Genomic DNA, 27,781 nt, shown 5'->3' with positions numbered 1-27,781 from the left:
TTAATTTGAGAAGGCACTGTACATGCTCATATTACATCTTTTGTTAGGTTATAGCTACACAGTGGCATCTCCAATGGAGGCAAGTGCTCTCCAGATGTTTGATGCACCCACCAATGATTTAAGTTTGCCATGTTCCGAAAGAAAAGGAAGAAATGTTTTGACTTTAAAATTCTACTGATATTAAGCTCTGGAAAGGATGAAAACCTCTGTTGCCAGTCTGTATTACGTACCAGCATGCTCCCCCCCCCCCCCCATGTTGCTCTCAATTTGCTGTGCCACCTCTCCCTCCAACTCGCTACTTCCAAATATCTCATGAAATCAATGCAGCTACGCAATATGATGCACAATATTTGTATGTCCTTATCAGTGTTACACCAGTTGCATTATCATACTCATATAGAATAATAAATAGCTGTCTAGGCCATATCGACAAATACACACAGGGTATTTACTATTGCACTACTGTATATACATAAATACATATTACATCTTTATTAATATTAAAGATATGTGGTATATTGAAATACAATTTCAGATGCTTTGCTTAAAAACAGTCATTGACATACTCTACAGCCACCCTGAATATTTGGGACATGACAGAATGAAGAATGATCAGTATACATACTATAGGTCACCAGTTTGGTAAACACTGAGCACAGCTCCATTATAAGCATAATGCCCATAGTTGACTAAATAGTATGATTGAGAGTAGATTAGAACTTTACAGTAGGAATCAAACTACATTCCTCAGACCTAACTACATACACACAGCAGGCAAAATATTGTTGAAGAGCTAATAAATGTTTAATGCTCTATGTAAATTTTAGAAACATTTCCAGCGAAGAGGATATCTCATTGTGAATACCCGCGAACGAATAAGTTGTGTTTACAATAAAGCAGGTTTAAAATTTAAACATTCATAAACTCATTTATATTCCTTGAGCTTTGACCTCCAGCTGTTGCCATTGTACAGTAAGTTATATAGTTTGATAATAATTAACTTTTGAGTTTTGCCTTCTATTCAAACTGTGTCTCCCTTGTATTTATATCAAAAAGCTGCTTTTTGGGTCATTCAACTTTTGACCTCTGAACTTTCATGCAGAAGGTCTTCTAAGAATAAGTCCCTATCATGGGGCAATTGTTTGTACCAAATTTGAAGGTTATGGCTGAGTTGTTGAGGAGAGTTTTACATATAAGTACTACTAACATTATACAAAGTTCTTTGACCTCAGTTGCCATGGAAACCTGTGAAAGCAAAAGTTGCCTTTTGCTTAAATTTGACCTTTAACACTTTTGTTGACCGTCAGCCTGAGTAAACATGGCTAGCACATATGTTGGAAGTGCTTGACATTCTTTTATACCTGTGTAGGTTCTAAGTCAGTGCTTCCCCTTTGCATTAAATACACCAAAACTCACTGGTTTGGGTATTTACGAACGACGATACTTACCTGTCTCCTACAACACTAACGCACATTTCCTAGTCTACCTAGACGCCACTGGTATAATTTTAGCACTGCGCCCCCGGTGACCTCTCCCATAGGTCACCGCGCACCCTCTCTTCCTTCCAGATTTGCCCCATTCCGCTGTGGTCGTGAAACCGCAGCGGGGAGGCCCGTGTCGGGTGGGAGAACCCACCCGAGAGGGATGCGAAAAACCACGCCAAAGCGATCGTGATCTGCTTAAAGGATGAAAGATAGTGTGAACCAAAGCAATAATACGATGCACGAGGCACTCACCTGGTGAAGGTTAGGTTGAGAGCGTAGATGTCGTGGTTCGTTCGGCGTCCGAACTGGATGGATATGTCCTTGGTGGATATGTCCGGATGAGTATGTCCGGCTGGATATGTCCGGGTGAGCATGTCCGCATTGATATGTCTGGTAGGATATGTCCGGATGGATATGTCCGGTTGGAGGTGTCCGGTATATCCGGGTCTGTCCGGCTGTGATCCAGCACATACTATAGATAACTTATGAGAGAAATATGATCTACCAGTATTGAATGACAAGCTTGATTGTTTTACTGTTGGCGTTGTGTCGGGCTCCTGAGTTCCGCACGTGGCGGAGGGAGGTGGGTGAGACAGGTAAGTATCGTCGTTCGTAAATACCCAAACCAGTGAGTTTTGGTGTATTTACTTCACTCCTCTCTTACCTGTCTCCTACAACACTAACGCACAGAGTGGCACTGCTACGATGGTGGGAGGCCCAACGGGCGGGACCTGCCCGCCGGAACGCCCAACACCGTACGGCCAAACGTCGACTCCGAAGCGACCGTGTCCGTTAGGTAGGACGCGACGAAAGTCGAGGGGGTTTCACACGAGGCCGCCCGGAGGATGTCATCCACCGGGACCCCTTGGAACAGGGCCTTCGATGCCGCCTGGCCTCGAATGTCGTGGGCCCTGACCGGTTGGTCTGTCTCCGCATGGAGGCGAATTGCCTGCACCAGCCATCTGCTGATCGTTTCTTTAGAGGCAGCCGAGTGAGGGCTTGTAGGTAGTATAAATAGGGCCTGTGATGATCTCAGGTCCTTTGTCCTATGTAAGTACCATTTGAGTGCCCTCACCACAGTTTTTCCTCCGCAGTGTCGGAGGTCAGGGACAGTTTCGGGAGGAAGATGTCCCCTGGTATGAAGGCAAGCGTCTGGTTCTTAGCAAGGAACCTGGGGTCCGGAACCAGACGCACGCCTTGGCTGTCAAAACGGATGTGTCCTTCTGCTGTGGACAATGCGTGCAGGCAACTCCTCCTCCTGGCGGAGGCAGAGGCCACCAAGAATAGTGTCTTGACGGTGAGGTCCCTGAGTAGGGATGAGCGCATTGGCTCAAAAGGTGGACGGGCTAAGTGATGGAGCACGCCATTGATACTCCAAGCTGGTGGAAGCTTACGATGCATGGGCCTGCGGTTGGCCATACCCTTGAGGAGGGCCGCTAGGCGCGGGCAGGTGCCTACCGATGACCCATCCGGGAATCCCGAGTGGATCGCTGCGATAGCCGATCTATAATTTCGAATGGTGTTCGGTTGTTTACCCTCTTCGAAGAGGAGCATGAAAAAGTCAGCTAGTTGTGCCGGAGAGGTAGTATCCGGACGGACCTGTAAACGGGAACACCATTCGAAGAATCTTGCCAGTCGGGAATCGTAAGTGTGGACGGTGCTTGGCCGCCTGGCTGACGCTGCCATGGCGGCAGCGTCTGGAGAAAAGCCGCTCGCTCTGAACCGAGCCCGGACAACGGCCACGCAGTCAGGTTCAAGGACCGTAGATGAGGTAGGCTGACTCGGGTCCGGCCCAAGCTCACTAGGTGGGGTGAGTCTGGAAGACTGCGTGGGGTTCCTGCTAGTAGGTCTAGTAGCATTGGAAACCACGTTAGTCTCGGCCAGTAGGGCGCGATTAGTAGTAGCCGTGTTCGGGATAGGTTCAGTTTGAGTAGCACTTTCTGTAAGAGGCAGAGGGGGGGGGGAGGCGTACGCCTCCATCCCCTCCCAGCTGATCGAGAACGCGTCCGACGCCCACGCCCTTGGGTGGAAGGTCCAAGTGCAAAATACTGGGAGCTTGGCATTGGTCGCCGAAGCAAACAAGTCGATGTTCGGAGTCCCGAACGGGCGGAACAGGTTCCGGCAGGTGATTTCCTGTAGGGACCACTCCGTTGGGGTTTGGGCCCCCCTGGACAGGTGAGGTCGATAGGCCAAAGGGTAGTGCCACGAAATTGTAGGTTTTTCCTTTGTACGAAAATGCTAGGAAGTTTTGAGACTCGATTTCGACGGGAATGTGGAGGTATGCGTCTTTGAGGTCGACAGATGTCACCCACATTCCCTTCGCGAGGTTCGGTATAACTATTGCGAATGTCTCCATGCGGAAATGAGTTGGCCGGTTTTAAGTTGAGGATTGGTCGCCATGACCCGTCCTTTTTTGGTGTTTAGAAAGAAGGACGAGTGGAAGAGTGGTCCCTCCCCTTCCGTCGCCTCCACTATTGCCCTCTTTGCCATTAGCGCATGGAGCTCGCTTTCGAGGGCGATTCTTTGGCCCAGGTCGGTGGGGACTGGGGTGTCCTTTCCGCCCCCCCCCCTCTGGGGGAGTCCGAGAGAACTCGATGGGGTATCCCCCGGGTCCATCTCTTTCCAGATGTTCCGGAATAACTGGAGCCTCCCCCCTACCGCCGGGTACGCTGTAACCGTGGTAGGGTGGGTTGATCGTCTCGACGCGGTCGCTCGTCCCGGGAGAGTCTGCAGTATCTCTGCCCCTGAGGGGAGCGTCTTGGTGACCTGTCTGGTCTCCCGCCCCTGTAGGATTTGGAGGCGTTGCCGCTGCCCCGCTTCCAGTAAGCGGGGCGTTGTGCCCTACCCCATGGGGGTCTCGATTGATCTGGGCGTCTGTAAGGGCGTGACTGTCTATCACCCCTACGAGTATCCGGGCGGGAGAAGCCCGACTTTGACAGGGTCTCTCGCCGTTCTAATTCCTGCTTGACGGTTTCATCGAACTGATCGTCGAAAAGATCCTCTCCCAGGATGGGGAGGTTCGCCAGTTTCTCTTTAGATTCTCCCGCTGGCCAGTTTACCACTGCCAGTACGTTTCGTCGGCGGGTTTCCACCGAGCGGATCGCTATTCTTGCGAATTGGTCGTAGACCAGCCTGGCTAGTGGGCCCAGGAGCCACAGTATCTGCGCGGCTTCGCGATCTTGAATTTGATCCGGGTCTTCTGGCAGCTGCTGGTGATGTCGCATAAGGACTTCAGCTGCCAGAAGGAAGGTTGACGCGAATTTCCTCCCAACTCGGGACGACTGGTCGAGCTCGAACAGTGTATTCTCGAGTCGCTTACGGTGTGGGTCCTTAAAATTTCCACCTGTCAAACCCTGTTCCGCCTGAAGGCGGTCAGTCGCGTCCCGCGTGATCGAAGGCGGGTGGAAGAGGTTCTTCCAAGTATCCTCCGGCACACGGAGTGCTTTGTCCTGCTTTGCAGGGAAGGCTGTCCACCTCCGTTGTTTCTGTAGAAATTTGACCCGTTCGAAGCAGAGCGGGTCTACAGGGATGGAGGTGGAATCGTCCTCCGGCGCCTCGTTAGTCGAGCGCAGTTTCGACGATGACTTTGGGGCCGAGGGTCCCGCTGGGGAGTCCTCGAACCCCAACCGTTGCTTGAAGATGTTCGCGACTTTCGCGATGAGGCCGGGTGGTAGGGTAGTACCCCGCGGTTCCACCTCCTCTTCCGATTCTGATTCGGGGAACCGGTTGCCTTGAAGTCTTCGAGGCGGTCCCCGAGTTCTGAAAATGCTTCGGAGGCCTGAACCTTCAAAGTATCTGGGTCCGGAGTGATAGAGGACAGATTCCTCGGGACCCGTGGAGGCACGGTGCCTAATTGGACGGGATATTCCCGTACTGCCGGAGGGATATCGGCTACAGATTCCGCCCGGTCTGGGACCGGTTGTATCGTCGCGGGGGTCAAGTGTTGGACTAGCGGCGATAGGACTGAGGTGAGCTGCGAAAGTAGCCACGCACAGTCGGCGGAGGGAGGTCCTGTGGGCGGTGGCGGTGCCTCCGTAGACCTACGACGTCTCTTTCTCCTAAAGCCTGTGTCCGAGTCCGGTGAAGACTCATCGGGGACTGACGACGGACGACGCACCGGCGAGCGGCTACGTGTCCCCGGCTCCTTCGAAATTGACGCAGACCTGACTGTCTGGTCTTGAGGGTCGGAGGGCACAACAGAGGCTCCCGCAGTGGGAGCGGCCCTACCCTTAGCAACCGAGTTAGCTTTCGGTGCCTTCCCCTTGGCTCTGTTATAGGTCTTTGGCTTGACCTTAGCCTTAGGGTTCGAGAGATTCTCAGATCTCGGAGTTGTCTCTGGATCGGTGGTCCGCGGGGTTCGCGGTGTAACCTCCGGAGGTTTGTCATGGACCGCGGACTGCGGAGCAGTTTGGTCAGGAGCCGGAGTTGGCGACGAGGGTGGAAGGTGGTCCAGCTGGAGCTGCAGGCATTGACGCTTAGCTTCCAGCCAGGCTTGCGTCTCTTTCCAGTTAGCCTGCGTGAAGGTCACGCAGATGGAACAAGGGTCCCGCCGAGAGCAAGATCTGCACTGCGGGCATAGTGCGTGCTCGTCCCAGGCACGCCCGGGACGAAAAAGTGATCACGTTGCAATTTTGATTGAAGTCCTCCCGTCCTTAGACATCCTGAATTCCTATACTGTAGGAGGAGAATAAGTCGGGAGAAAAAAATAATACGAAAACCGCGAAAAGAGCGGTTTGAAAAACGAGACCTACACACAGAGTTTCTCTGAAACAAAACAAGAATGTGAAGGTCTAAACTCCCCCAAAGGGAGCTCCCGGGTGGCTGTAAAAACCCCCCAAGTACTTCCCGTGGAACTCCAAGGGTAAAGAGAACACGGGGGAAAAGAACCTAGACAAGTAAAAATCAACAAAAAATACGTGAATAGGTCTTAGTGGTACCACACGTAAGTGCAGTGTACAGGTGTCTCGCACAACCCGTACACGTGTGAGGTACCGTAATGCAAAAATGAGGCGAGATCCCAGTTGTTAAAAGAGGCAGAAAAACTGCCGAAAACAAGAGGATACTTAGCGGAACTTGGGGAATCCTGTAGAAAACTTTGTCAAGAACCTTCGTCGTTCAAGAGAAGCCGGATACCAGCAAGCAAAACTCAGTTTGGCGTTAGAGAAAACGGAGCTCGAAAGACACGCGTTTTCCTTCGGAATGGTAAATTCGGAAGGAAGAGAGGGTGCGCGGTGACCTATGGGAGAGGTCACCGGGGGCGCAGTGCTAAAATTATACCAGTGGCGTCTAGGTAGACTAGGAAATGTGCGTTAGTGTTGTAGGAGACAGGTAAGAGAGGAGTGAAGTAAATAGCAGAAAATCATTGTTTCATTCTGAAGATCTCCCAGATACGAGAGCATGTCATGGGGTACTTTCCTACCAAGTTTGGAGAAAATTGGAGTAGCCTTTTAGGAAAGGGTTTTGATATAAATTTGAATTAAAAAGTACATTTGACCCTTAACGCTTTGACTTAAATATTTGATAGAACTTGAAACACACATATATGTGAAGGTTGCATGTCGATTCAATGTTCCCACTTGGATCTATTATGAAAGAAACTTTTAACTTTTCCCTTAATTTGACTCAATTTTTTCTAAGAGATATCTCTTGTACATATGTACAAGTTCTCATCATGGGACACATGCCTACCAAGCTTGAAGAAATGGGTCCAGCTGTTTGTTTGATGCAACTGGCAGATGTCACAAACACGCACACAGGATGGCTGACTTTTGGCCCTCTTCCAGATAATGAACTTTAAGTCACACCTCAGTCACCATATCATGGGTCACCTCTCAAGACTTGCTACTCCAAAACATGAACTGTTACGAAGATCATCTTTTACTATATCAACTGAAATAGCCACAACAGTATCAACTGACATACATCTACAAAATTTCATACTCCTAAGATACATTGATACAATTAAGGGATGAGGTAAGAAAAAAGACTCCATCTAACTTTCATTCATTAACGTTATATTACAACTTCCTATAATCTTCATGCAACATTGTCGAGACCAGATTATACCTTCCAAAATGCTAGCGGAACCAAGTGGATTGGCTTTTCAGATCAATACAGAGCTGCAATGAATAAATTAGTTACTACTGATTCACTGTAGCTGGGTGGAATTAAAACATTTTACCACCACTCATGTACTCAATACAGTAAGTATAGGAAGTATATTATTCTTACCACGGACAATCAATCTATTCAATCCATGGCGAGCTTCATTTCTTCGACTGTTAATATGACACTCATAGAGACCATTATCAACAGTAGCAGCTTCTCTGTTTATGATGAAATCATTGTCTCCATTCCTATCTTTTAAAATCTGTGAAGCATTGATTCTCCAATTGTAATCCTCCATATCAAACCACTCCATGTCTATCAGGATACCAGTCTCTCCTGCATTAACAGTCTGAGTAAACTGTCTATTGGCTGGAACAACATAAGCTGTAAATATGAAAGATTTGACGATTCACATACTGTGCATACTTTACTTTTTTAACATTTCTTTGTTTGTTAACATTTATTTGCTATTCATGTTATCACATATAAGTTCCAATGCAAGTTGACCATTTCATGTTTACTGTACAAACAGTATTCATCATGAAATTGGCAGCAAACCAAACAAAGCTAAATGAGAATTAAACCCTCTAGGGTTTTGGGGTGTTCAGATTTATCAGAACAAAATTATAATAATACCCATAGTCATAAAAACTTTCCCTGTATTTTCCAAATATTTTCTATGTGCATGATGTGAGGGTCCATAGTTCTACTATTCAATAACTAGGGTGCATCAAAATTAGGGATGTTAGTGAACCACGCATATATATTGTGTCTTCAACAAAAAGAAAAAAGAAGTTGCCCACTAACAATAAAAATTAAAATAAGAAATTTGAAGCAAAATAAAATAAAAGGTTTGTTCTAATGTAGAATGTGTTAAAAATACTTTACACAATTGCAAAAAATATCCACAAATGAATTGACAACATATGGCAATCAGAATGTTTTTTATGATGATTATCTTCTTATCATAACAGGGAATAATTGATCCAGTATCGCAGTACAAATACTAAGTAAAATTTTGAGTCAAATTGCTACACAAGTTCAAAGGTGTATGTGCAGTCTTTGTACACAGGAAACTTGTATCAATAACAAGATTCAGAGCCTTCAAAACTGGTACACAAAATTTGAACACTACATTATGCCCTTCATAGTAAAAGCTATCATTATTTCTGTCTGCAGTGACTTACAGGTTTCCTTTGATTGGACATTAATTTAATTTCAGAAGCCCTCAATTTCTACGGCTTGTTTGAACAAGAGCTCAAGGGCACTGTGGTTCCTTGCGTAGGGTATATGACAATACACATTATCAAGCAAGATTGGGCTAAAATAGTCCAAGTAATTGTGGTCCTACATGTACCCATAAAGTAACCAACACTATAGCCAACACTTTTGTGATCACAAATTGTGATCGGATTTTTGAGATCTGAATATGGCGTCGAAAATGTAAGAAATATAAGGTCACCTACAAGCAGGTCAACAGATATGATAATTAACTTTGAACTTGTATACATAACTTCACAAAGGTCACCAGGGGGTCAACCAATTTACATATTTGATCGGTGAGACCACCTAGAGCATCAAAACTGTAAAAATTCAAACATTTTTTCTTTGCCCATTTCTCCCCCCAAAATACTAGTTTTTAACATTAATTGACCTTTGGTGACTTCGGACCACATGACCGTTAAGTTTGAAAATATTCCCCTTTATCATTTGCAACTTGTCCCAAAATATCAAACGTGTCACACCTTGCACTAAATGTCTGAAAATTAACTACAGTATGACGTCATATAACTTCACACACAAAGGTCACCTGGGGTCAACCCTATGACGTTTTTGATCGGTGAGACGTGAATATACCATCAAAACTATAAAAATTCAAACAGTTTTTTCTTTGCCCATTTTCTCCTCCCAAAATACTAGTTTTTTAACATTAATTGACCTTTGATGACCTCGGATCACATGACTGTTAAAAGTTTGAAAATGTACCCCTATACCATTCGCAACTTGTCCCAAAATATCAACCGTGTCACTCCTTGACACTGGGAGTAATTGCATTAAATGTCTGAAAATTAACTTTGACCTTGTATAACTCCACACACGAAGGTCACACGGGGGTCAACCTATTGACATTTATGATCAGAAGGTACCTTTAATATCTGAAAATAGCATCGAAACTGTAAAAATCCCCAAAACACTTAAAGGTCGCCAGAGGTCAAATTGAGGTCAAGGGTTACCCAGATGCGGGTCGACAATTGGATTACGTTGAAGCAACTCCCAACCCTAACCAACAATTCGTTCTCAAGTTATCGCAAAGATACTAGTTTTTTATCATTAATTGACCTTTGGTGACCTCGGATCACATGACCGTTAAGTTTGAAAATATGCCAATACCATTTGCAAGTTGTCCCAAAATATCAACTTGTCACACCTTGGCACTGGGAGTTTTTGTACTAAATGTCTGAAAATTAACTTTGACCTCATATAACTTAACACGCAAAGGTCACCCTAGGTCAACCCATTGACAGTTTTGATCAGTGAGACGTGAATATAGCATCAAAACTATAAAAATTCCAACATTTTTTTCTTTGCCCATTTTCTCCCCCCAAAATACTAGTTTTTAGCATTAATTGACCTTTGATGACCTCGGATCACATGACCAATAAGTTTAAAAATATTCCCCTTTACCATTTGCAACTTGTCCCACGTATCACACCTTGGCACTGGGAGTTATTGCATTAAATGTCTGTAAATTAACTTTGACCTTGTGTTACTTCACACACAAAGCTCACCCGGTTGTCAACCAATTGACATTTTTGATCGGAAGGTACCTTTGATATACAAATCTAGCATGAAAACCAAACATTTTCATTTTCGCCTGTTTCCTCCCAAAATAAGCACATATTTTCTAATGTGACCTTTGACCTTTTGACCTTGGTTTCAGATGTAGTTTGATCTCCTGATTCCAAAAAACAACACCGCAAGTCTGTACAGCCATCCGACCGAAAACTTTGACCCCATGTTACTTCGCACATGGAGGTCACACAGGGTCAACCTATTGGCATTTATGATCAGAAGGTACCTTTGACATCTGAAAATAGCATCGAAACTGTAAAAATCCCCAAAACACTTAAAGGTCACCAGAGGTCAATGGCTACCCAGATGCGGGTCGACAATTGGATTACATTGAAGCAACTCCCAACCCTAACAGACAATTCATTCTCAAGTTATCGCAAAGATACTAGATTTTTATCATTAATTGAAATTGGTGACATTGGATCACATGAATGTTCAGTTTCAAAATGTTCCCCTAACCAGTTCACAAATTGTCCCAAAATATCAACCTTGCCGCACATTGGCACAGTTATTGCAGTTTTAATATTTTCGTTTTTTGGACCATAACTGACCTTTGGTGACCTTTGTGGGCACCAAAAACAATAGGGCACACCTCCATATGGCTGATCTATAGTCCAAGTTTGGCCTCAATCCAACTTTCCCTTATTGAGATAGCGCGTACCCAAGCAAGTGTCATAGATGCACACACAGACACACAGACACTCACACACAGAGACACACATGTTTGTATTACATTCAGAGCGAGGACCCCATTGTATTTTCCATTGTTCAAATCCACGTACCCTAACCTTAACAATACCCCATACAATATATTTCTTCCAAGGATATGAGTTCTTTAGAAATCACAACCGTGGACCTGGAATTCTTTTGTTCAAGTCCTCGGTCAGATAGAAAAGCAAATTAACGCACACACGCCAACTTGACTACATAGGTTCCTTTTGCTAAAGCAAGGAACCAAAAAAAGGAGATATTGATACCTTTGGATTCAGAATTGCATCTTTTGGAAATAAAGGGAGAAAGTAAAGAGAACAAGCAGAAATATTCAGGGTTCATCTCTGTCAATGGTTGTATTGACTCTGTACAAGACATGACATACATGTACTGTACTACTGCGGACACTTGTTTAGAACGCTCAGATGAGCTTTGACAGATGTCTTTCCAATAAGCAAGAATATAAGTTGTATAATTAGCAGCCACTGCAATTACTTTATAATTTGTGGACTATTTGTGGTACAAGGAAGAGGAACTACTGTAATTGCTGTGCAAATATGACAAATAGGCAAGCTTGTACTTTGCATAGCCAAACAGTAGCAGTTAGTTATCAATGTGGCTCACTTAAATGTCACTTTTGTAGCAACCTCGCTACTGAAAGAAACTATGGACACTTTCATTGTGATCATATATGGCATCCTATGTTTGTGAAATATTCTTCATATTCTGGATAAATTACTTTTTAAGATACAATTGTGATTAATCCCAATTTTCAATATTTTCTAAATGATTGGTTAAAGGTATCAATTGTTGGCTATTACCTGAGGGGCAATAGGCAACTTGTTTTATTCAAGATTTCACAAGATCTCAAACCTTGCAAGAAGCTCGCATGGATTAACTCAGAATACTCCCAAATGCACAATGCACAAAAACCCTGTTGCAACTAAGCATTAAACCAAGATAAAAAATCTTGTCTACTGTATATATGGACATCAACTGGGAGCAGAAAATATTTTCAGTATTCACATACTGATTACATATATTTTTGCAGGGTTTGATGAAACACCCAAAAGACTGTAACTAGGCCATTTTAGTTGTTCTATATTCTTGACATTAATGTTAATGAACAGAATAAATGACACACTGTCAAACAGGCGCGTAGCCAAGGGGAGAGGGGGGGTCGAAGGGGGCAGCCGCCCCCCCCTTGAGCAAAATTTTTACAATTTTTTTTAAAGGTTTTTATGATATTGCTAGTATTTTCAAAAGAGAAAATGCTAAGATACAACTAACAAGGCATGGGAAGTGCAATTTCCGGCGATCTGAGAGGCATTTACAGCCAAAATTTTCTTGTACGCTTCGCGCCAACCATGGTGGCGCTACGCTTAGATAGTTTGCAATGCCGAATCTACAGTTCCGCCCCTCCCTTGGCAAATTCCTGGCTACGCGCCTGCTGTCAAAATACAACTGAAACGAAGCCATGTGCACAAATTTTGGGTAATATGTTTCCTTGCTGTACTGTACTACTGCATAGCATCCTTCTAGGATCTCTCGAGGCAGAAATTAAAATAATTAAAGCATGTCATGACTAACAAAATATTTGCAAATACCGATTTTCTCATCATGATCAATTTAAACCCGTTTAAGTTTTGTATGAAAGTCCCTAAAAACTTATTTCCATCAAAATTGTCATTTGATTGATGTATAATGACATACTTGTATACGATGAGTGCTAAATATTGTTTAGACCACTTTCGTCCTGGGTATAATTGCTTGACCAAATAAAAAGTTGAATTGCTGAACTTGCATGAAACGGAGAAAAAAATCCTGAAGTGATACTAAGTGATACTAAGTGATACTACTAAGGGGTAGTTTCAGTACCTCAATAATTTGCTTAAAGACAAGAACAAATTTCAGTGATTCCTCTTTCTAAGATTTTATTGCTGTATGATGGAAGATCTTAATGTGGCGAGAGGTGCATGGGGGGGAGCTAGGGGGGAGGTGGGGGGAGGGGGGATATTCCACCAATTTTAATCTTATCCTCCTAAATCCATTTTCCCAGTTGGTTCTTGTGATTGTCTGCTTCAATGAACCCAGTGCAGGCAGGACCCCACCTTGTAAAGATTCAGGCCCTACCTAAATCAGTAAGCAAAATTTGAATCACCCCCCCCCCCAACCGGCCTCCTCACACTATAAACACACACTTGAAGTTATACAAATTCTGAACCCCAAATCTTTACAACTAGCCTAAGTCTTTCTTTCTGTTTACGAGATGCGTTTTTTTGTGCTCGCAAATTTCTATGCAAAGTAATGATAGGGTTATCTTCAAAATCTCCAACTTCCAGAGGCTTTCGGCTCATAACCCCCATCACTTTCCAGTCCAGTGATACTTGCATTACAGTGTTAAAAAATAATTCCTCTTTCTGACTGGTATATTTGAGCTTGAAAATCACTGTAAGTACCTTCCCCCGCCCTAATCCAACCCCCATGAGAAACAGTCTAGCCCATACACCTGTGATACTGTTATCACTCGGTGCAATTTTGTTCTTATCCGACCCACATCCCTGCGAAAATTCTGCAAAAGCCCCTCGAGTTTTACTATTGGGGTTGATCATTTAGATTCATTAAACAATATTGGAAATCTGCAGAATAAAAATATGTTGATTGACTTGAAAAGACATCCAAATTCTTCAATATGGGGGGGGGGGGGGTAATGTCAAGATTGCACATTTATGGTGTTGAATTGTTAAAGGTGTGAATATAAAGGTGTACAGGAAATATAGAAGTATACATTCCAAAATGTAAGTGAGTTTGAAGGATGATAAAGTGTTTGTGTCAGCAAAAAGGCTTGTGTCAGCAAAATTTGTATTGCATGTGAAATCTGATATGTAAAATAATAAACTCTTGTTACTCCAAACAAAGCATTTGTTGTTGATATTGCAAGTATATTTCAAAACCTTATTGAACACATTCTATCTGCTTCTGCTACTTCTGTGGCTATCAGACTTCAGTTGCCTGATTTATGATTAATGCACCCATTTAATGAAATGTCATACACACATTGTACAATGTTTACATGCATAATTGTTTAATAAACTTATTTTGTTTCACCACCTGAAAAGTGACACAGTTCTACATTTGACATTCAAAGAGTCCATGGCAACTCTCTGAGACTCTGTCATAGATTATATCTACTGTATGCAGTGTGTTCATTGCAAATTGTTTACCAATGTACAAATTCTGCACAATTCGCACTACTAGACAGTTACTAAAAAGTTCATTGACCATGCATCTGAACTTGGGTAACCCCAGTTGAAAAACGATTTGGCTAAATTGTCCATGCATAATGGATTTCCATATTTCTCTATAGTTTAGTACCTTCTTTAGGTCACTGCTACTTTATTCATGGAAACTAATTTTGACTTACACTTTTTCACTGATTCCATCAATGCATTGCTTCTGCACTCCACAAATTAGCTATGATTCTATATGAGTGTGATCTTGCTGTGGTGTTTACTTTAGACTTAATTGTTTTAATAGGTTGTATAATCATTGCTTGTACAGAGGATAGAAACAAATTCACTGTTACAAAAACATAGTCAATATTTGAACAGATTTTGTGTATTTGAGCTGAATTAAGTAAACTCACCATTAGCATGCAGGAAGATAGTCATGATGGTAGTATCCTCTCTATCAGCCTTCATTGCTGTACAATTGAAAACACCAAATGCATTGCCATCAACAGGAGTAATGGAAAAGGAATATCCAGCTGTGTCTGCAGGAAGGTCTGGGATCATGGTACCACCCACTGTGGAGACAGGATGACCATTGATACCAATTCTTGTGTTATAAGCTCTAATTGAAGTCACAGATGCATCATCATCTCCTGCTCCAAGATAACACTCAAAGTGAGGAAGAGGCGGAGTAGAAACAGATCCAGCATCTTTTGACTTGAATGACATCACAGTCATCTGAACCTTATCTGAAAATATAACAATAGTATAATGATGAAATATAAATCGCAGATATCTCTATTATCAGGTTCATCTTAACACAGAATTTTCTAAGACTAGACCTTGGCAATTGCTCCCAGTTTTTCGTTTTACTTTTTCTTCCATGTATACTAAGCATAATGCTTAGCTTGTAAATTTGTCATGCATATGTAACATAAGCTTGCAAAATTGTATTTTATGATTTAGACAGTGGCGTAACCAGACTTTTCCATCTGGGGAGGGGGGGGGGGGGGGCTGAGAGGGCAAATAGTGTGAGTGGGAGGGGGGGTGCAGGGGATATGTCCACAATTCTAAAACTTTGTGTGATATCTCTCTTTGTTGTTCTCCATATTCTCCTGGCTCATGGTCCCCCTTTTTCTCTTCTCACATTTGGGGAGGGGGGTAGTTGACCGCCCCATCGCTGCCCCCCTAGCTATGCGCTTGGTGAAAGTCAAGTGCTATACTCTTAGCTGATAACCATGTGTGCTCTATTCTCATACTGATTACAGTACATAAATTTATCAGTCACACTTTGGCTACAATAGCCAATGTATTTCTGTATAATTAAAATTTGTATTGCAAAACCAACTTGAATTCAGATAACCTTAAAAATAAAAATGCTGTATTGTAGCAATGGGACTTTGATAATTGGGTTCAGTTTTTGTCCTTTCAATGATTTTGTCTGTAGTTCTCATTTTGGTCTGGACTATTCTTACAACAGTACAGTTGTCTATGATTTATATACTATGATTTAATATGATTCAAATGACTTTGTATATGTACCCATCAGTTTCATTGACTTAGGCTTCAATCATTCAGCCACTACAAAACTGTCTGTCCAGAACCATAGTCCATCAATTTTATTAGCATTGATCAGCTAAAATCTGTAGTCATTGGAAAAAATATTTCCATTAGGCCTATTCTAATGACCGATCAGTCTGTCAGTTCACACATGAGATGTTGAAATTATAATACATCATGCTGCAGCTTCCAAGTAACAATATCAATTAATTTTGGATTGTAGACATTACAATGGAAGAAAGTTATTAACACACACATGATATAACAAGCATGGTAGCAGGGTTATCGCATTGGGTAGTGTTTGTGACAAAAGGAGGGGTTTTTTTGGGGGGGGGGGGAGGGCTCTTATAGCGATGACAGAAAGCAAAATGATATGATAATATTTAACTTGAAACGCAATTGGCTGGTATTAATTTGATAATTCCTGTCAATTACGGATAAGTTAATACCATCCACAGGAAGTTGAACAGAGTACTGTACATAGGCATACTGTCAACCAGATATTAAAGTTAATGCTTCTTGTGACTGTGCCCAGACAATGAAATCCCTCAAAATGTTTGCAATTCTTGTTGTAGATAACAGTATACTAAGATCTATTAAGACTAAGGCTAGTAACCTTTTGCTGTTAATTACTGTAAGTCTTGCCCCACTGAAATATCACTGGAATCGGTAGGTGATCAACACCTCACATGTGTTGTACTGACAACTTTAATTTGTTTAGTAACAATTGGTTGCACGATTAAGAATGCAAAAGAAATTTTTAAAACTTGTAGCTTTTTGGTTGACCTACGTACTGTATGGAATTTTCATGGGATCTCTTTTTAATTGTACACATGGCCTGTTATGGCAAATTCTCTCCAAAGGATCAGCTGCAAAATTTTAAAGGTTTTTTTTCTGTAGTCCCTTGACCAATTAGGTCTTTTGGTTGTCTGAACAGCAAATTTGGTCCAAAATCTAACAATGACCGGTCTGTTACTATTCAATATACACTTAAAGGAGAGATGTGTACAGTAGGTTGGTGATCAAAACACCAGCTTTGGGGGTGACAGCAATTCATAATTTTAAAATTTGGGCATATTTTACATGCAATCTGAGTTTGATGTGCATCCATGCATAGCTGATTTTGGTTGTACGAACAGACATTTGATCATCATCATCAGACTATTGGACTACCAGTGAAAATTTGCCCTGAAGAGTCTACACTCTAGTTCCTACCTAAGCTACTGTGATAATTTTTCAATTGTTTCGATCCTGCTAGAATCGAAACGTCAGGTCAACTTACTTTTACACATTATTTTCATATCAGATTATATATTTCGAACTTTCGATATCAGCTATTGAAATAACGAATATTTTATTTCCGTGCGATATACTTTTAACTTTATTTACGTGTGAGTTGCAACACTGATAATGGTTATAATAACAGTTGTAAAAGCTGTCCATTCTTCTTCTTTTTTCATTCCATAGCCAATGGCTACTATTTTTCCTCTTCTGTAGCCTGTACAGCACTGTAATTACCTATGTTGTGGCGGGATTGCAATATTGCGACTCCTCGTTTTAAACGTACAGCGCCCCATGCATGTATTACAGTGTTCTTTACTTGCTCCATTAATCTTTGATTGTATTGGCCTACAAGTTGGTAATCATGCATAACACCAAATCATTCTTTAGGCCAGTTCCACAAATATAATGAAATAATCAGTAATTGGTAATTGGCATCGGCCAATTGTCACAGGAACTAATCAGTAATCTGTTAAACCGATTATCATATAATCGGTCGAACACTATTCCCCATGGAAACATTTTCTGCTATAGGCTATAGCTTAAATGGCAGTAGCCTACGGCTACAGGGATGGAAGGGGGAATGAATCTACTGAGGCAAATAGGCCATAAGAATAGGCTAATGAAGTTATATAGTTCGGGCCTTACTACATTAGTCAGCCTGCCCTAATTAGTTAGCATCCAGTCACTAACTTATCCGTGGTGGGTGGGGGGGGGAAGGGGGCAAGGCCTATAAGCTATATAGGTCTTTCTATCTCCTTTCACACAGCCTACTCTCACTTTCAGCAGTAGCACTTACCTTTTCGTCCACATGTTCCAGTTTGAGCTCCAGAATAGTGTACCGATACTAACATGAAACAGATCAGAGTCAATCCGAGAAGTGTCCTGTGGAACATTTTGGTAAGTTGCTTCTCCTGTAATGTAAAATGGCCTTATCTTTGTTACAATTAGCAAGGCTTAGACTTGGATAGCTACTAGAAATCTTATTGAATTGTCCGGGCTACTTCCGTGAATGGAACCATACGACTAGGATATAGGCTTCTTCACAATACTTTCGGCTATGGCTGACAGTATGCCTGCTGTAGGCTAAGTAGCATAGGCCTAGTTTCGAACAGGGTTAGACAAACGTCAAAAGTTAGCCTATGCTAGGTCTGCAAAGCTTCATAATATTCTACCAGTCACTGGTCCAGTATAATCTCGTTACAAATCTTTCAGTAATTCAATCCTTTCGAATTGTATTTGACTGTTACCATTTCGCGTCTACTTGTTTTCAGGTAATTACTTAACAAACGACTTGATCATAACCATTACGGAACCGAAGTACTGTTCCTAAGTTAGGTCTGTTTATATATAGCTCCATGGTTAGGTGAACTGTACCGTACCACACCACAAACAACTGGGTGCTACAATTTGCTAATTGCAGCGAAAGTCGCAGTCGCTGTAAGGAAGTGGATTCAAGCAGCTATTATACGAGTTACAACAGCCACGTTACATAAGACCCCATGTTGTATTCCGTGCGTTGATCGACTATAATTAGAATTTGTGATATTTCCACTGTACTTGTAGGTAAGTTAAAAATTTGAAAAATATTGAAATAACATGTAGGCTGCCAGGAACTCAATGTTGTAGTGAACATTCCTCATCCCTACATGTAATGGTATTGACCGGGCGTCGTCTATGGCAATGTGTGCCAACATGATGTCGGAAAAGAACCCCTGGAGGATGCTAAGAGGGTCGGTCAACTGAACTACAATTTAATGTGTGGATGCTTTGGAAGGAAACAGTAGTTTCTATAAACAAAAGCGTTTAAATATAAACTAGCGCCGTTATGAGGTGTAAATCATTTTATCTTGTTAAGTTGGTTACAACACAGTTGACATACTTAATATAATCTTAATTAATCCATTTAAAAGGTACTTATTATTGGCCAAAGAAATTCTGGTCAGTGATATTTTACATCGTCTGATACTGTCTGTTTATGAAGTTAGCAGACGCCTATCCTGTGTCTAGTCTAGAGGCGATGAGATGAAGAAATTTAAAGTGTGTGTTCCTAAAAGTCAAAGCACAAGCAACGGATAATGGTGTAGAATTTTGAGAGATGAATTCGACAATGAGTCAAGTTTGCTAGTAATTCTTAAGTATATAATTGAATCCTTTCTTTAACCATTAATAGTTTTATTCTCGTGGATATCTGCTCTACTGCACTCTGACTGTCATTTATTTATCGCATCTTTCGCTTTTGTGCGAATTTGCTCCATGATTCGGATGAGTGGTACATAGGAAAAGATGGGTTATCAGTGGTGGGGTGACTAAACATGTAGTTTCATATTCCTGTTGGTAAACCGGTAAAGTTACACTCGAATCGTTCAGCTATTTCAATCGGATTCTCAGACGGGCTAGCAGCATTGTTGATGACGGTTATATATTTTGTATCACAGTCTTTCAAAGCCAGCATCTGTAAGCAGCTCGTCAAAAATGTGTAGTAGTTCTAACAGGAGCAAAGTTGTTTCTACCGTAAAAATAACAAATTTATTAAGTCAATGGAAACATTAATTTTGGTACAACACCTACAACAGCAATAATAAGAGAAAACTTCGGATTTAAACTCTGAGAGGACTGCCAACTGTAACTGATGTATACAAACGTCGCATTCTGACTTTACAGGGATTTTATAAGTAATTTTGTTAACGTTAGGAATTCCGTTATATTTGTAAAGTTTTTTAACTAGTAACAACATTACTGAGATAATGTGCACAAACAATCTTAACTGCTACATGAATCTCTCCTTTTGTGTAGCAATTAGGTTTACCACAGTGTATATATCATTTTAGTATGCTATACAAATGTAATAGAAGCTGTAATACGATATGTACCCTCTGCTATCAGCGTGCAATTCAATCTTCAACACTTTGAGACCTAATTTAATGTCACCACTATTGTCTATATACTGTTACATAAATTCACCCTGTGTTGTCAGGTGGTGTTGTTACCCCGCTGGTGGCTTTTCTTGCAAACAATTTGGCGCTTGTATAAATGTTTTGCATTTTCTCTCAAATACAGCGGAAGTCCACAGAGTCCATAATAGTAATACAGCTGTCTCAGTAAAATAGCCAATCACAGAGGCGTTTGTTTTCTATCACGAAAGCTCGCGTGATGAGAGAGGCACAACCAATCAAGTTATTTGTCTCATAAGAGAACATTTTTCGTTATTTTCACACATGTATAACATAAGAAAGAATTTAGCACGTGTACAGCTACTTAAGAAAGCATAGAGAACACACGTCAACCGAGGGTCACCAGAAAGAGTCTGACACTAAAGCCAATATAACTTATTTTCCGTAAGTCCTTTGAAAATTAACTGTACGTAAATAATTGATAAATGTATTTGACGTGACTATCGTAATGTCTATCTTATTTTAAGAGTGTTAACGTTGTGTAACTAACGTAACAAAGCCCATAGAAATTATCACTGTGACAGTAGCTTGACAGGTCTCGTTTTCTAAGCATTTCTTTATCTTATAGGAATAACTTGCAAGTTCCTTTAACAAATTATCTGGCATCAATTATTCTTTTCGACGAATTCACTAGAATCGAAGCTTTAATTAACGAAACATATTTGAGGGCTAGGCTGGTGTAACTTTACACACATCCCATTTACAGATCATCGTATAACTTCTAGAAACTATAGTCTTCATATTAGTAGAGGATATATTCTTATGTACTAGCCTGTGTTACCGTATTCTAGGTTAAAGGATGTTCGTTTACGTTATTGACGTAGTGCGTTCGTTTTGCGTTATTGACGCAGTGCGTTCGTTTTGCTGTATTGACGCAATGCGTACAAACAGCGAATGAATTAGTCTGTTTGTATTACTTATCCTTCATTACGATTTTTCTTTGATTTTGTACTGTGATCGCTATAATTTGTTGAAGAGATGTGCTTGGAAAATTAGGTGGAGAATATAATCGAATTAACCTAAAAAAACGTGTATACATCTCTGCCTGTACTGCCTGGTGTTTCTGGGGAAGTTACCAACTATATTTGGGTCTCCTTTCATTTATGCACCTCCCGAACCACCCAACCTAATTTGGAAATTTGGCATTGATTGTTATAAGTATTGAAGTTGCTATTTTGACTTGCTGATGGTTTCCATTGCCTTTTTGCTGTAATTATCATCAATTGGTATTGATTATTATTTTTTTGCTTTGTTTTTCTTTGTCGGTTTTTGGCTTGTTTTGCGGTAATTATCTTTTGGTTTGGTTTTTGAAATCAAACCCTCCTTCTTAGATTATAACTTTACTAACTTTGTTTTATTTCGTTTCTATATTATTTTTCGTCACATATATTGTAAGCTTTTGTACTATACCATCGATTTCTATTGAAATCCCGTGTCTCAAAATGCGGAAATACAGAACGGGCATTCACTATTTTATAGCTTTCCAGTCTACTGTGTTTGTGTGAAACAACGAAACGAGAGCAAAAAAAAAACAAAAAAACCCAAGAACCTGCAAGGAAAATTCATTGAGGTTTCGATTCCTTCCTGACACTAGACTTTTGCTGATTCATTAGAATTTGCACTGATAAAATAAACTGAAACAATATTTTGATGTACAATTACACTATGTCATTATAAGCACAAGACTTGCTTACAAAGATTTCAATACTTGAACTCTGGTGATCTCAGATGCCGTTTGACCTCCACTAAAAGCAATAAGGTTATGTTACTCAATATGGTGGGTCTATTTGTCAAGTATGAGATTCATCAATGTAAGTCTTCTCGAGATATCGTATTTACAAGCAAGGCGTTACACACACGCCATCATGACTGCATAGGGTTCTGTTGTCATAGAAACCAAAAGGCCAACAAAGCGAAAACAGAAAAAAAAGCAAAACAAACAGTATCCAACGTGCGTAGACACACATATATTTACGCGGGACCACCATAAAAGAAGAGGAATAAATTAAACAAATAACCAAACAAATGAACTCGAACCTAAGAAGAAATATTGACAGATTAATTCTGATCTCAAATTTGATTACATCATTCCATGGAGGTAAAAACAGATTTACCTCCATTCATTTCGATATCATTCCCGACTGCTGACAGTTCAGAATCGCTGTAAACATTTGAAAGTGTTATGTTTCCAATTCTTTCGGTAGGAACGAGGTCGCTTCTGTCTGCTCACTGAGTAAATAAGTAAACTTTTATTTAAGAAAGGATCAATCAAGACATATAGTCCCCATCTATGGCCCTTTGAAAAATCTTAACACCGAAATCTCATATCCTATTTGACACTTTTAGAAAGGACAACTGGCAAGTCATTCCATTCGTTCACAACCCTCTGAGAAAGGAAGTTTCTCGAATATTTGGTATACGTCAAACTTTCTGTAACTAAAGACAATAGCCTCTACTATTCCTTCCCTCGCACAACAATGAAGAAAATAATGAGTCAGTTATGGGTAAGAATTTGGTTTGTGAGTCCGGATGCACCTTTATCAAACATAAAAGAAAGTCTATGCAAGACTCATTCATCATCATGATCAACACTCAATGCCAATTGTAGTCAGTTAATAGTAAAAAGTTGTCTGGTGTGGTCAATGGAAACAAAATGAGTATCATGACATAATTAGTGATGTAGCTAGTGTTTCAGACGCCCAGTTCAGAAGCATTCGAGCAGGGCTCCTTCACGCGTTTTGGAAGCATCAGTCCGCGAGCAACTTCTTCCGACTGCAATTTTCAAAACGAATTACGATTTTTCTTATGGCTTCGAATATTTAGCGCAGATTTCGCTGTCAGAAATTAGCACAATTATGCTTGAATTGAGGATCAAAAATCTGCCGCAGTAGTCAAGGTATTGGCTAAGAGAATTGTTTGGACGAGTTAATTATGAGCGCACTGTTGAAACTTGATTGTTTCCTTTTTTCGGAAAATGAAACCCACAAAAAACGGAAAAATCCCTAGACACTGAGGGCCGTGGTTCAGTGAACCGCATCTGGAAATGAAAAGTGGCAATATGTAATGGCAAGAGGAGTGTGCGATAGAATGTCTTCATGTGATGCATTTATGCTGAAAGGGGATCAGAAGAATCAGAGGTAGGGGATGGGGAGGGGCGGACCTTTTGGTACTCTTAATTCATAAAAATGGAAAGATAGAAACTGTTTATTCATACCATTTATTTCTGAATGCGTACCCAAGATAAAAATATAAAATGTATTACCACAACTCTACAAGCTGCAACACAAGGAACGTTCTAATTTAATAATTTAGGAGATAATTATTTCATAATAGTTTAATATTTACTTGTTACAGTATATTATCATGTGACACATTGCTGGATATCTTATTCCATGTAACATATTAGCTCATTTTGTACTGCTTGTTATCCCATAACTGCTGTCCAGTAACTGGTGTGTTGTAATTCAGGCAATTGCCAGTGAGACCTCGATTTTAGTCAGTGTATATTTTAAAGCGGTTCCGTGTTCATAGCAATGGTACTTACAAGGAATAGAAATGGCGTTTTATTAGAAATATTCTGCGCGCAGTTTCTGCCGACTGCGATTTCCAACCGATTTTGATTTTTTTATTTTGTGTATGAGATCTGTGGTTAATTTTTTAGCACTGATATCTCTCTCAGAAATTGTCAAAATTATGTGTGAATAACGGATCAGAAATGAAAGTGTAAATGGTAGTGTCTATTAGATAATTGTTCTTAACTAGTTCTTACGACAAACTTAACAATAACTTCATAAAACCTGTGCATAAATAAGCAACTGATGTAGAACAATGATTTGAAAATTATTATTCTAATTATCAGAAACCAAATTCATTAAATTATTGTGCCTAAGTTGCACTTCAAAGCCGTTCATTAAAAGTGTAACATAAAAGAAGGAACGATTTAAGCCTGTTTATGATAAGAAGTATTCACTCGTAAGTTATACTTAGATTTCTGATGAAAGTGAAAATAATACATTTGTAATGATAAAAGATTAAAGTTGAAAGGAATTTCCCCTTTTACCTGCATTTCAACAGCATTGCATTTTTATTTTTTATTTTAAGGAAGACAGAAAAGCGCAAATGATAGAGGATATAAATATAAATCTAATCTGAAATAATAGAATAATAGAAATAATAAAGAAGTCAGTTGAAAGGAAATGCTGAATGGGTGTGAATCGATATCATTGCACCAAACTGCTATTTGAAGAAAAGAAAGTTTCTGGATTCCGTGAGAACCACTCATGTAAGATAAAATTGGTAAAAATATAATTTCTTGGTTACCAATAATCAGTAAAACAACATTTCCACAACTTGTATGACTTGTTGACTTGATTAATGATATTACCATTCCGATGCAAGGCACAAGTAAAAACAAAACATGTGATAAAAAATAGACTATACTTGAAATTGTAAACTTGGCAACTGTAATTCAAAACAAATCATTCAAATTAAACTTTCACTTGGAAAAATGAGAAGAGAAAGAAAAAAAGGAAGAAAAACAACAAAACAAAGCAAAGTAATGAGAAAACATTAACATTTGAACCCGTAGAACATTTTTCTTCACAGTACAGTGATAAAGAACCAGGCTACTGGCTTGAATTGCTTCACAGGCCGCCTCCTCTCACATTGCAAGAAAAGTTTCATTCTTGGCAGGCCATAATCTCTAAAAGTAAAATTTTCACGTCAAATATTACTTGCTTCTTGTAGTCATTCACAATATTACCATTTTGGTGCAAGATGTATTACAAAAGGAGAAACAAAAAAACCTTTTTAAAGCAAAATATACTCTGGTGGAAAAATACAATTTGGCAGCTGCAATTCCATAAAATCATTTCAAATTAAAACTTTTACTTCCAAAAAGGAAAGCAAAAGTAGACAAACAGAAAAGAAAAAATATAAGGATAACATTATCATTCAAATTCATATCACGTCTTTCTTCCAGGTGATGAAAACCCTAAGCTGCTTGCATGGAGATTCACAGAAATATATTCATGTGGGATAACTTGTTGGGGCGCAATGAAAGTATGAAACCTCATAGAATAAGTACCATTTTCACAACTAGGTGACCTGCTGTTGAGATAGTCATTTGTGATATTATCATCATTATGATGCAAGGATGATAAGAAAACAGCCCAGAAAAGCGAGAGTAAATACTGTATACAAATTGAACTTTAGTTTTAGACCATTGCAAATTCAAACTTTTGCTTACAAAATGCAAATGTAATAACAATATAGAAAACAGATAAAAGAAAACGAAATGAAGACAGCATTCAATTGGAATTAAATTATGTCTTCAGAGTGATGGCAATGTGAGACAAATTGACCTGGTTACTTCACATGCAGACTGTCATGGTATGATACCTTGTAATACAATTCGAAGGAAGTAGTCTAAAAATAACATTTACTTGAAAGGAACTAGTCAAGGAACTGTGACTAACTGTTGCATTCATCCCATGTTATTACCACTTAGCAGCTACAATTGACAATACTACATGTTTTAACTATTAGACAACTATTAGTTCTCTTAACTTCTCTTAAAAATATTTGAAAGACTAGAGATTCCCACAAATTCCACAACTTCTTGCTAGATGAGTGATTGGCTACTATCACTCAAATGTATCCTGTGCTCCTACTCTGGCCATGCAACCAAGAAAATGACGCACTTGCGCAAATTATTCTATATGACCATTGCAACAGACTAATCTAAACAATGGTGTATCAGAAGGGAACAATGTCATGCAACTTGATGTTTTAGTTGATCACAAATACTCCAAATGTTGCAATTCATAACATTCTCCTCCCCTCTCCTGCTCAACCTGTTTTTTTTACAACGCTATGCAAGGCTGTTAACTTCTCAACTGATTTGACTGAATGAACAATTACCCTGTATGGGGACTTTTCTGTTTGCTAAGTTTTGTTCTGTTATACACTTAGAAAGTGCTCCCACATGTAAGCCACAGCTTCAGCAGTTTGACCAATTGTAGCCAGTTTGATATCAATTTGAAGATGATAAAGTAGAAATTCTAATGGTGGTATCACTCAAGATGTGATGTAGTATTTAAAGTGAATACTCAATCATGTTATGCAATCAAGTTATTTAAGTGCACCCTTTTCCATATAACTTTGGCTACATGTATGCCTTGATTTTGGCAGCTACATTCAATAATACTAGTTGTTATATTATCACTATTAAAGAAATGGAAAGAATGGAGGGACTACTCTACCTATGTAGATGTTAAAAGAAAGCAACGATTAGTAAATTTGTATTTCTTCTAATAAACAATTGAAAGACTACTCTTATTTTGAACACCTAGCCTTGCTTCATTAGAGTGTGTCTACTGTCACTCATATATACATGCTAACAGACAGCTAATACACATTTTACTTCTATTAATTAATTGAAAGACAATAGAGAAAGACTACTCTTATTTTCAACACCTTGCCTTGATACATAAGTGTGTGTCTACTGTCACTCATATGTACATGTTAACACACAGCCTATATTTAACACATTTTTTTTTTATTTATTAATTAAATAAAAGACAGTATTGAAAGACTACTCTTTTTTCAACAACTTGCCTTGCTACATATGTGTCTATTGTCACTCATATGTACATGTTAACAGACAGGTACAATTAACAAATTTGTTTCTATTACGTAATTGAAAGACTATAGGAAGAAAGACTAGGCTACTCCTATCTTCCACACCTTACTATATGAGTCTATGTCTACTGTCACTGAAAGTAAAGGACAAGCATTTACAGCAGGCTGGTGAAAGTGTTAATCCCCTAATACCACATTTAAAATGAAACACAATATTGTTTGCAGATTAATTTGTTTGCAGATTAATGTTTGCAGATTTTGGTTGCAGATTAATTTGTTTGCAGATTAATTTGTTTGCAGATTGCAATATTGTTTGCAGATTAAAAACGGGTATAAAAACAAGAAAGAGACAAACACAAATACTGTTACATGCTGATGCAGACTGTTGAAACTGATTTCAGTGCCTCCACTATGAATTTCTTCAAATTTTATGGTGAAGGAACCTTTGACATCTGGATCCATTCTATATCTGGTTAACCTCCAGTTCCAACATGTTGTCCTTATAGTATCATTTTTATTCTATTGGTTAATTGGGACATCTTGGTTGGGAAGATACCATCCATAACGAACACTGCAACAGAGATAGAGGTCACTCTGGGGCATGGGAAAAGGAGAGGGGCAGGGTCAAAGTGGGACTTGGTGGTACATAAAGACCATCTAGAACTCTAATACTTCAGATTTTCATAGTTCTCTTCTTTACTTGCAACTGATTGGATAATTTGGTAGCACAGGAAATAATCTTCCTGTAATGACAAACAGAAAAATAGAAGGCTTAAGTTTTATCTAAAATTTGAAGCAGGGTGATGAAAATACAGATATATGTATATTACAGTGATGTACACGAACCATGAGGTTACAACTTAGTTTCATGCTTACTGGAGTGATCATCAGGTAACACACTACCTTTTACTCATTGTATCGAGCACACTGTGCTACTGTTGACAGCAATAACTCATCA

General features: G+C 40.0%; 2 protein-coding genes across 4 annotated transcripts in view; both read right to left on the bottom strand.

Moving 5' to 3' along the window:
* Window positions 1–18,556, bottom strand: part of LOC139982824 (uncharacterized) — a 220,871-nt gene extending 202,315 nt beyond the window's left edge. The window contains exons 1-3 of one of the 3 annotated variants that reach the window (XM_071995967.1): window positions 18,027–18,556; window positions 14,803–15,135; window positions 7,716–7,976 (exon numbers count right to left, since the gene is read on the bottom strand). In XM_071995967.1, the coding sequence (XP_071852068.1) occupies window positions 7,716–7,976; window positions 14,803–15,135; window positions 18,027–18,123 (691 nt within the window). In that variant the 5' untranslated portion in view covers window positions 18,124–18,556. The remainder of the gene's footprint in view (window positions 1–7,715; window positions 7,977–14,802; window positions 15,136–18,026) is intronic. The other 2 variants (XM_071995958.1, XM_071995950.1) reach the window with 2 other exon arrangements.
* A 3,563-nt stretch (window positions 18,557–22,119) lies between these two features.
* The window catches only part of LOC139982818 (uncharacterized), a 66,467-nt gene continuing 60,805 nt past the window's right edge, over window positions 22,120–27,781 (bottom strand). Inside the window, exon 30 of the mRNA XM_071995927.1 lies at window positions 22,120–27,566. Coding sequence (XP_071852028.1) covers window positions 27,489–27,566 — 78 coding nt within the window. The 3' untranslated portion in view covers window positions 22,120–27,488. The remainder of the gene's footprint in view (window positions 27,567–27,781) is intronic.

The sequence above is a fragment of the Apostichopus japonicus genome, chromosome 2 (genome assembly GCF_037975245.1).
Source record: "Apostichopus japonicus isolate 1M-3 chromosome 2, ASM3797524v1, whole genome shotgun sequence".
Taxonomy (NCBI): Eukaryota; Metazoa; Echinodermata; class Holothuroidea; order Aspidochirotida; family Stichopodidae; genus Apostichopus; species Apostichopus japonicus.
This window is presented reverse-complemented; position numbering and strand designations above follow the sequence as displayed.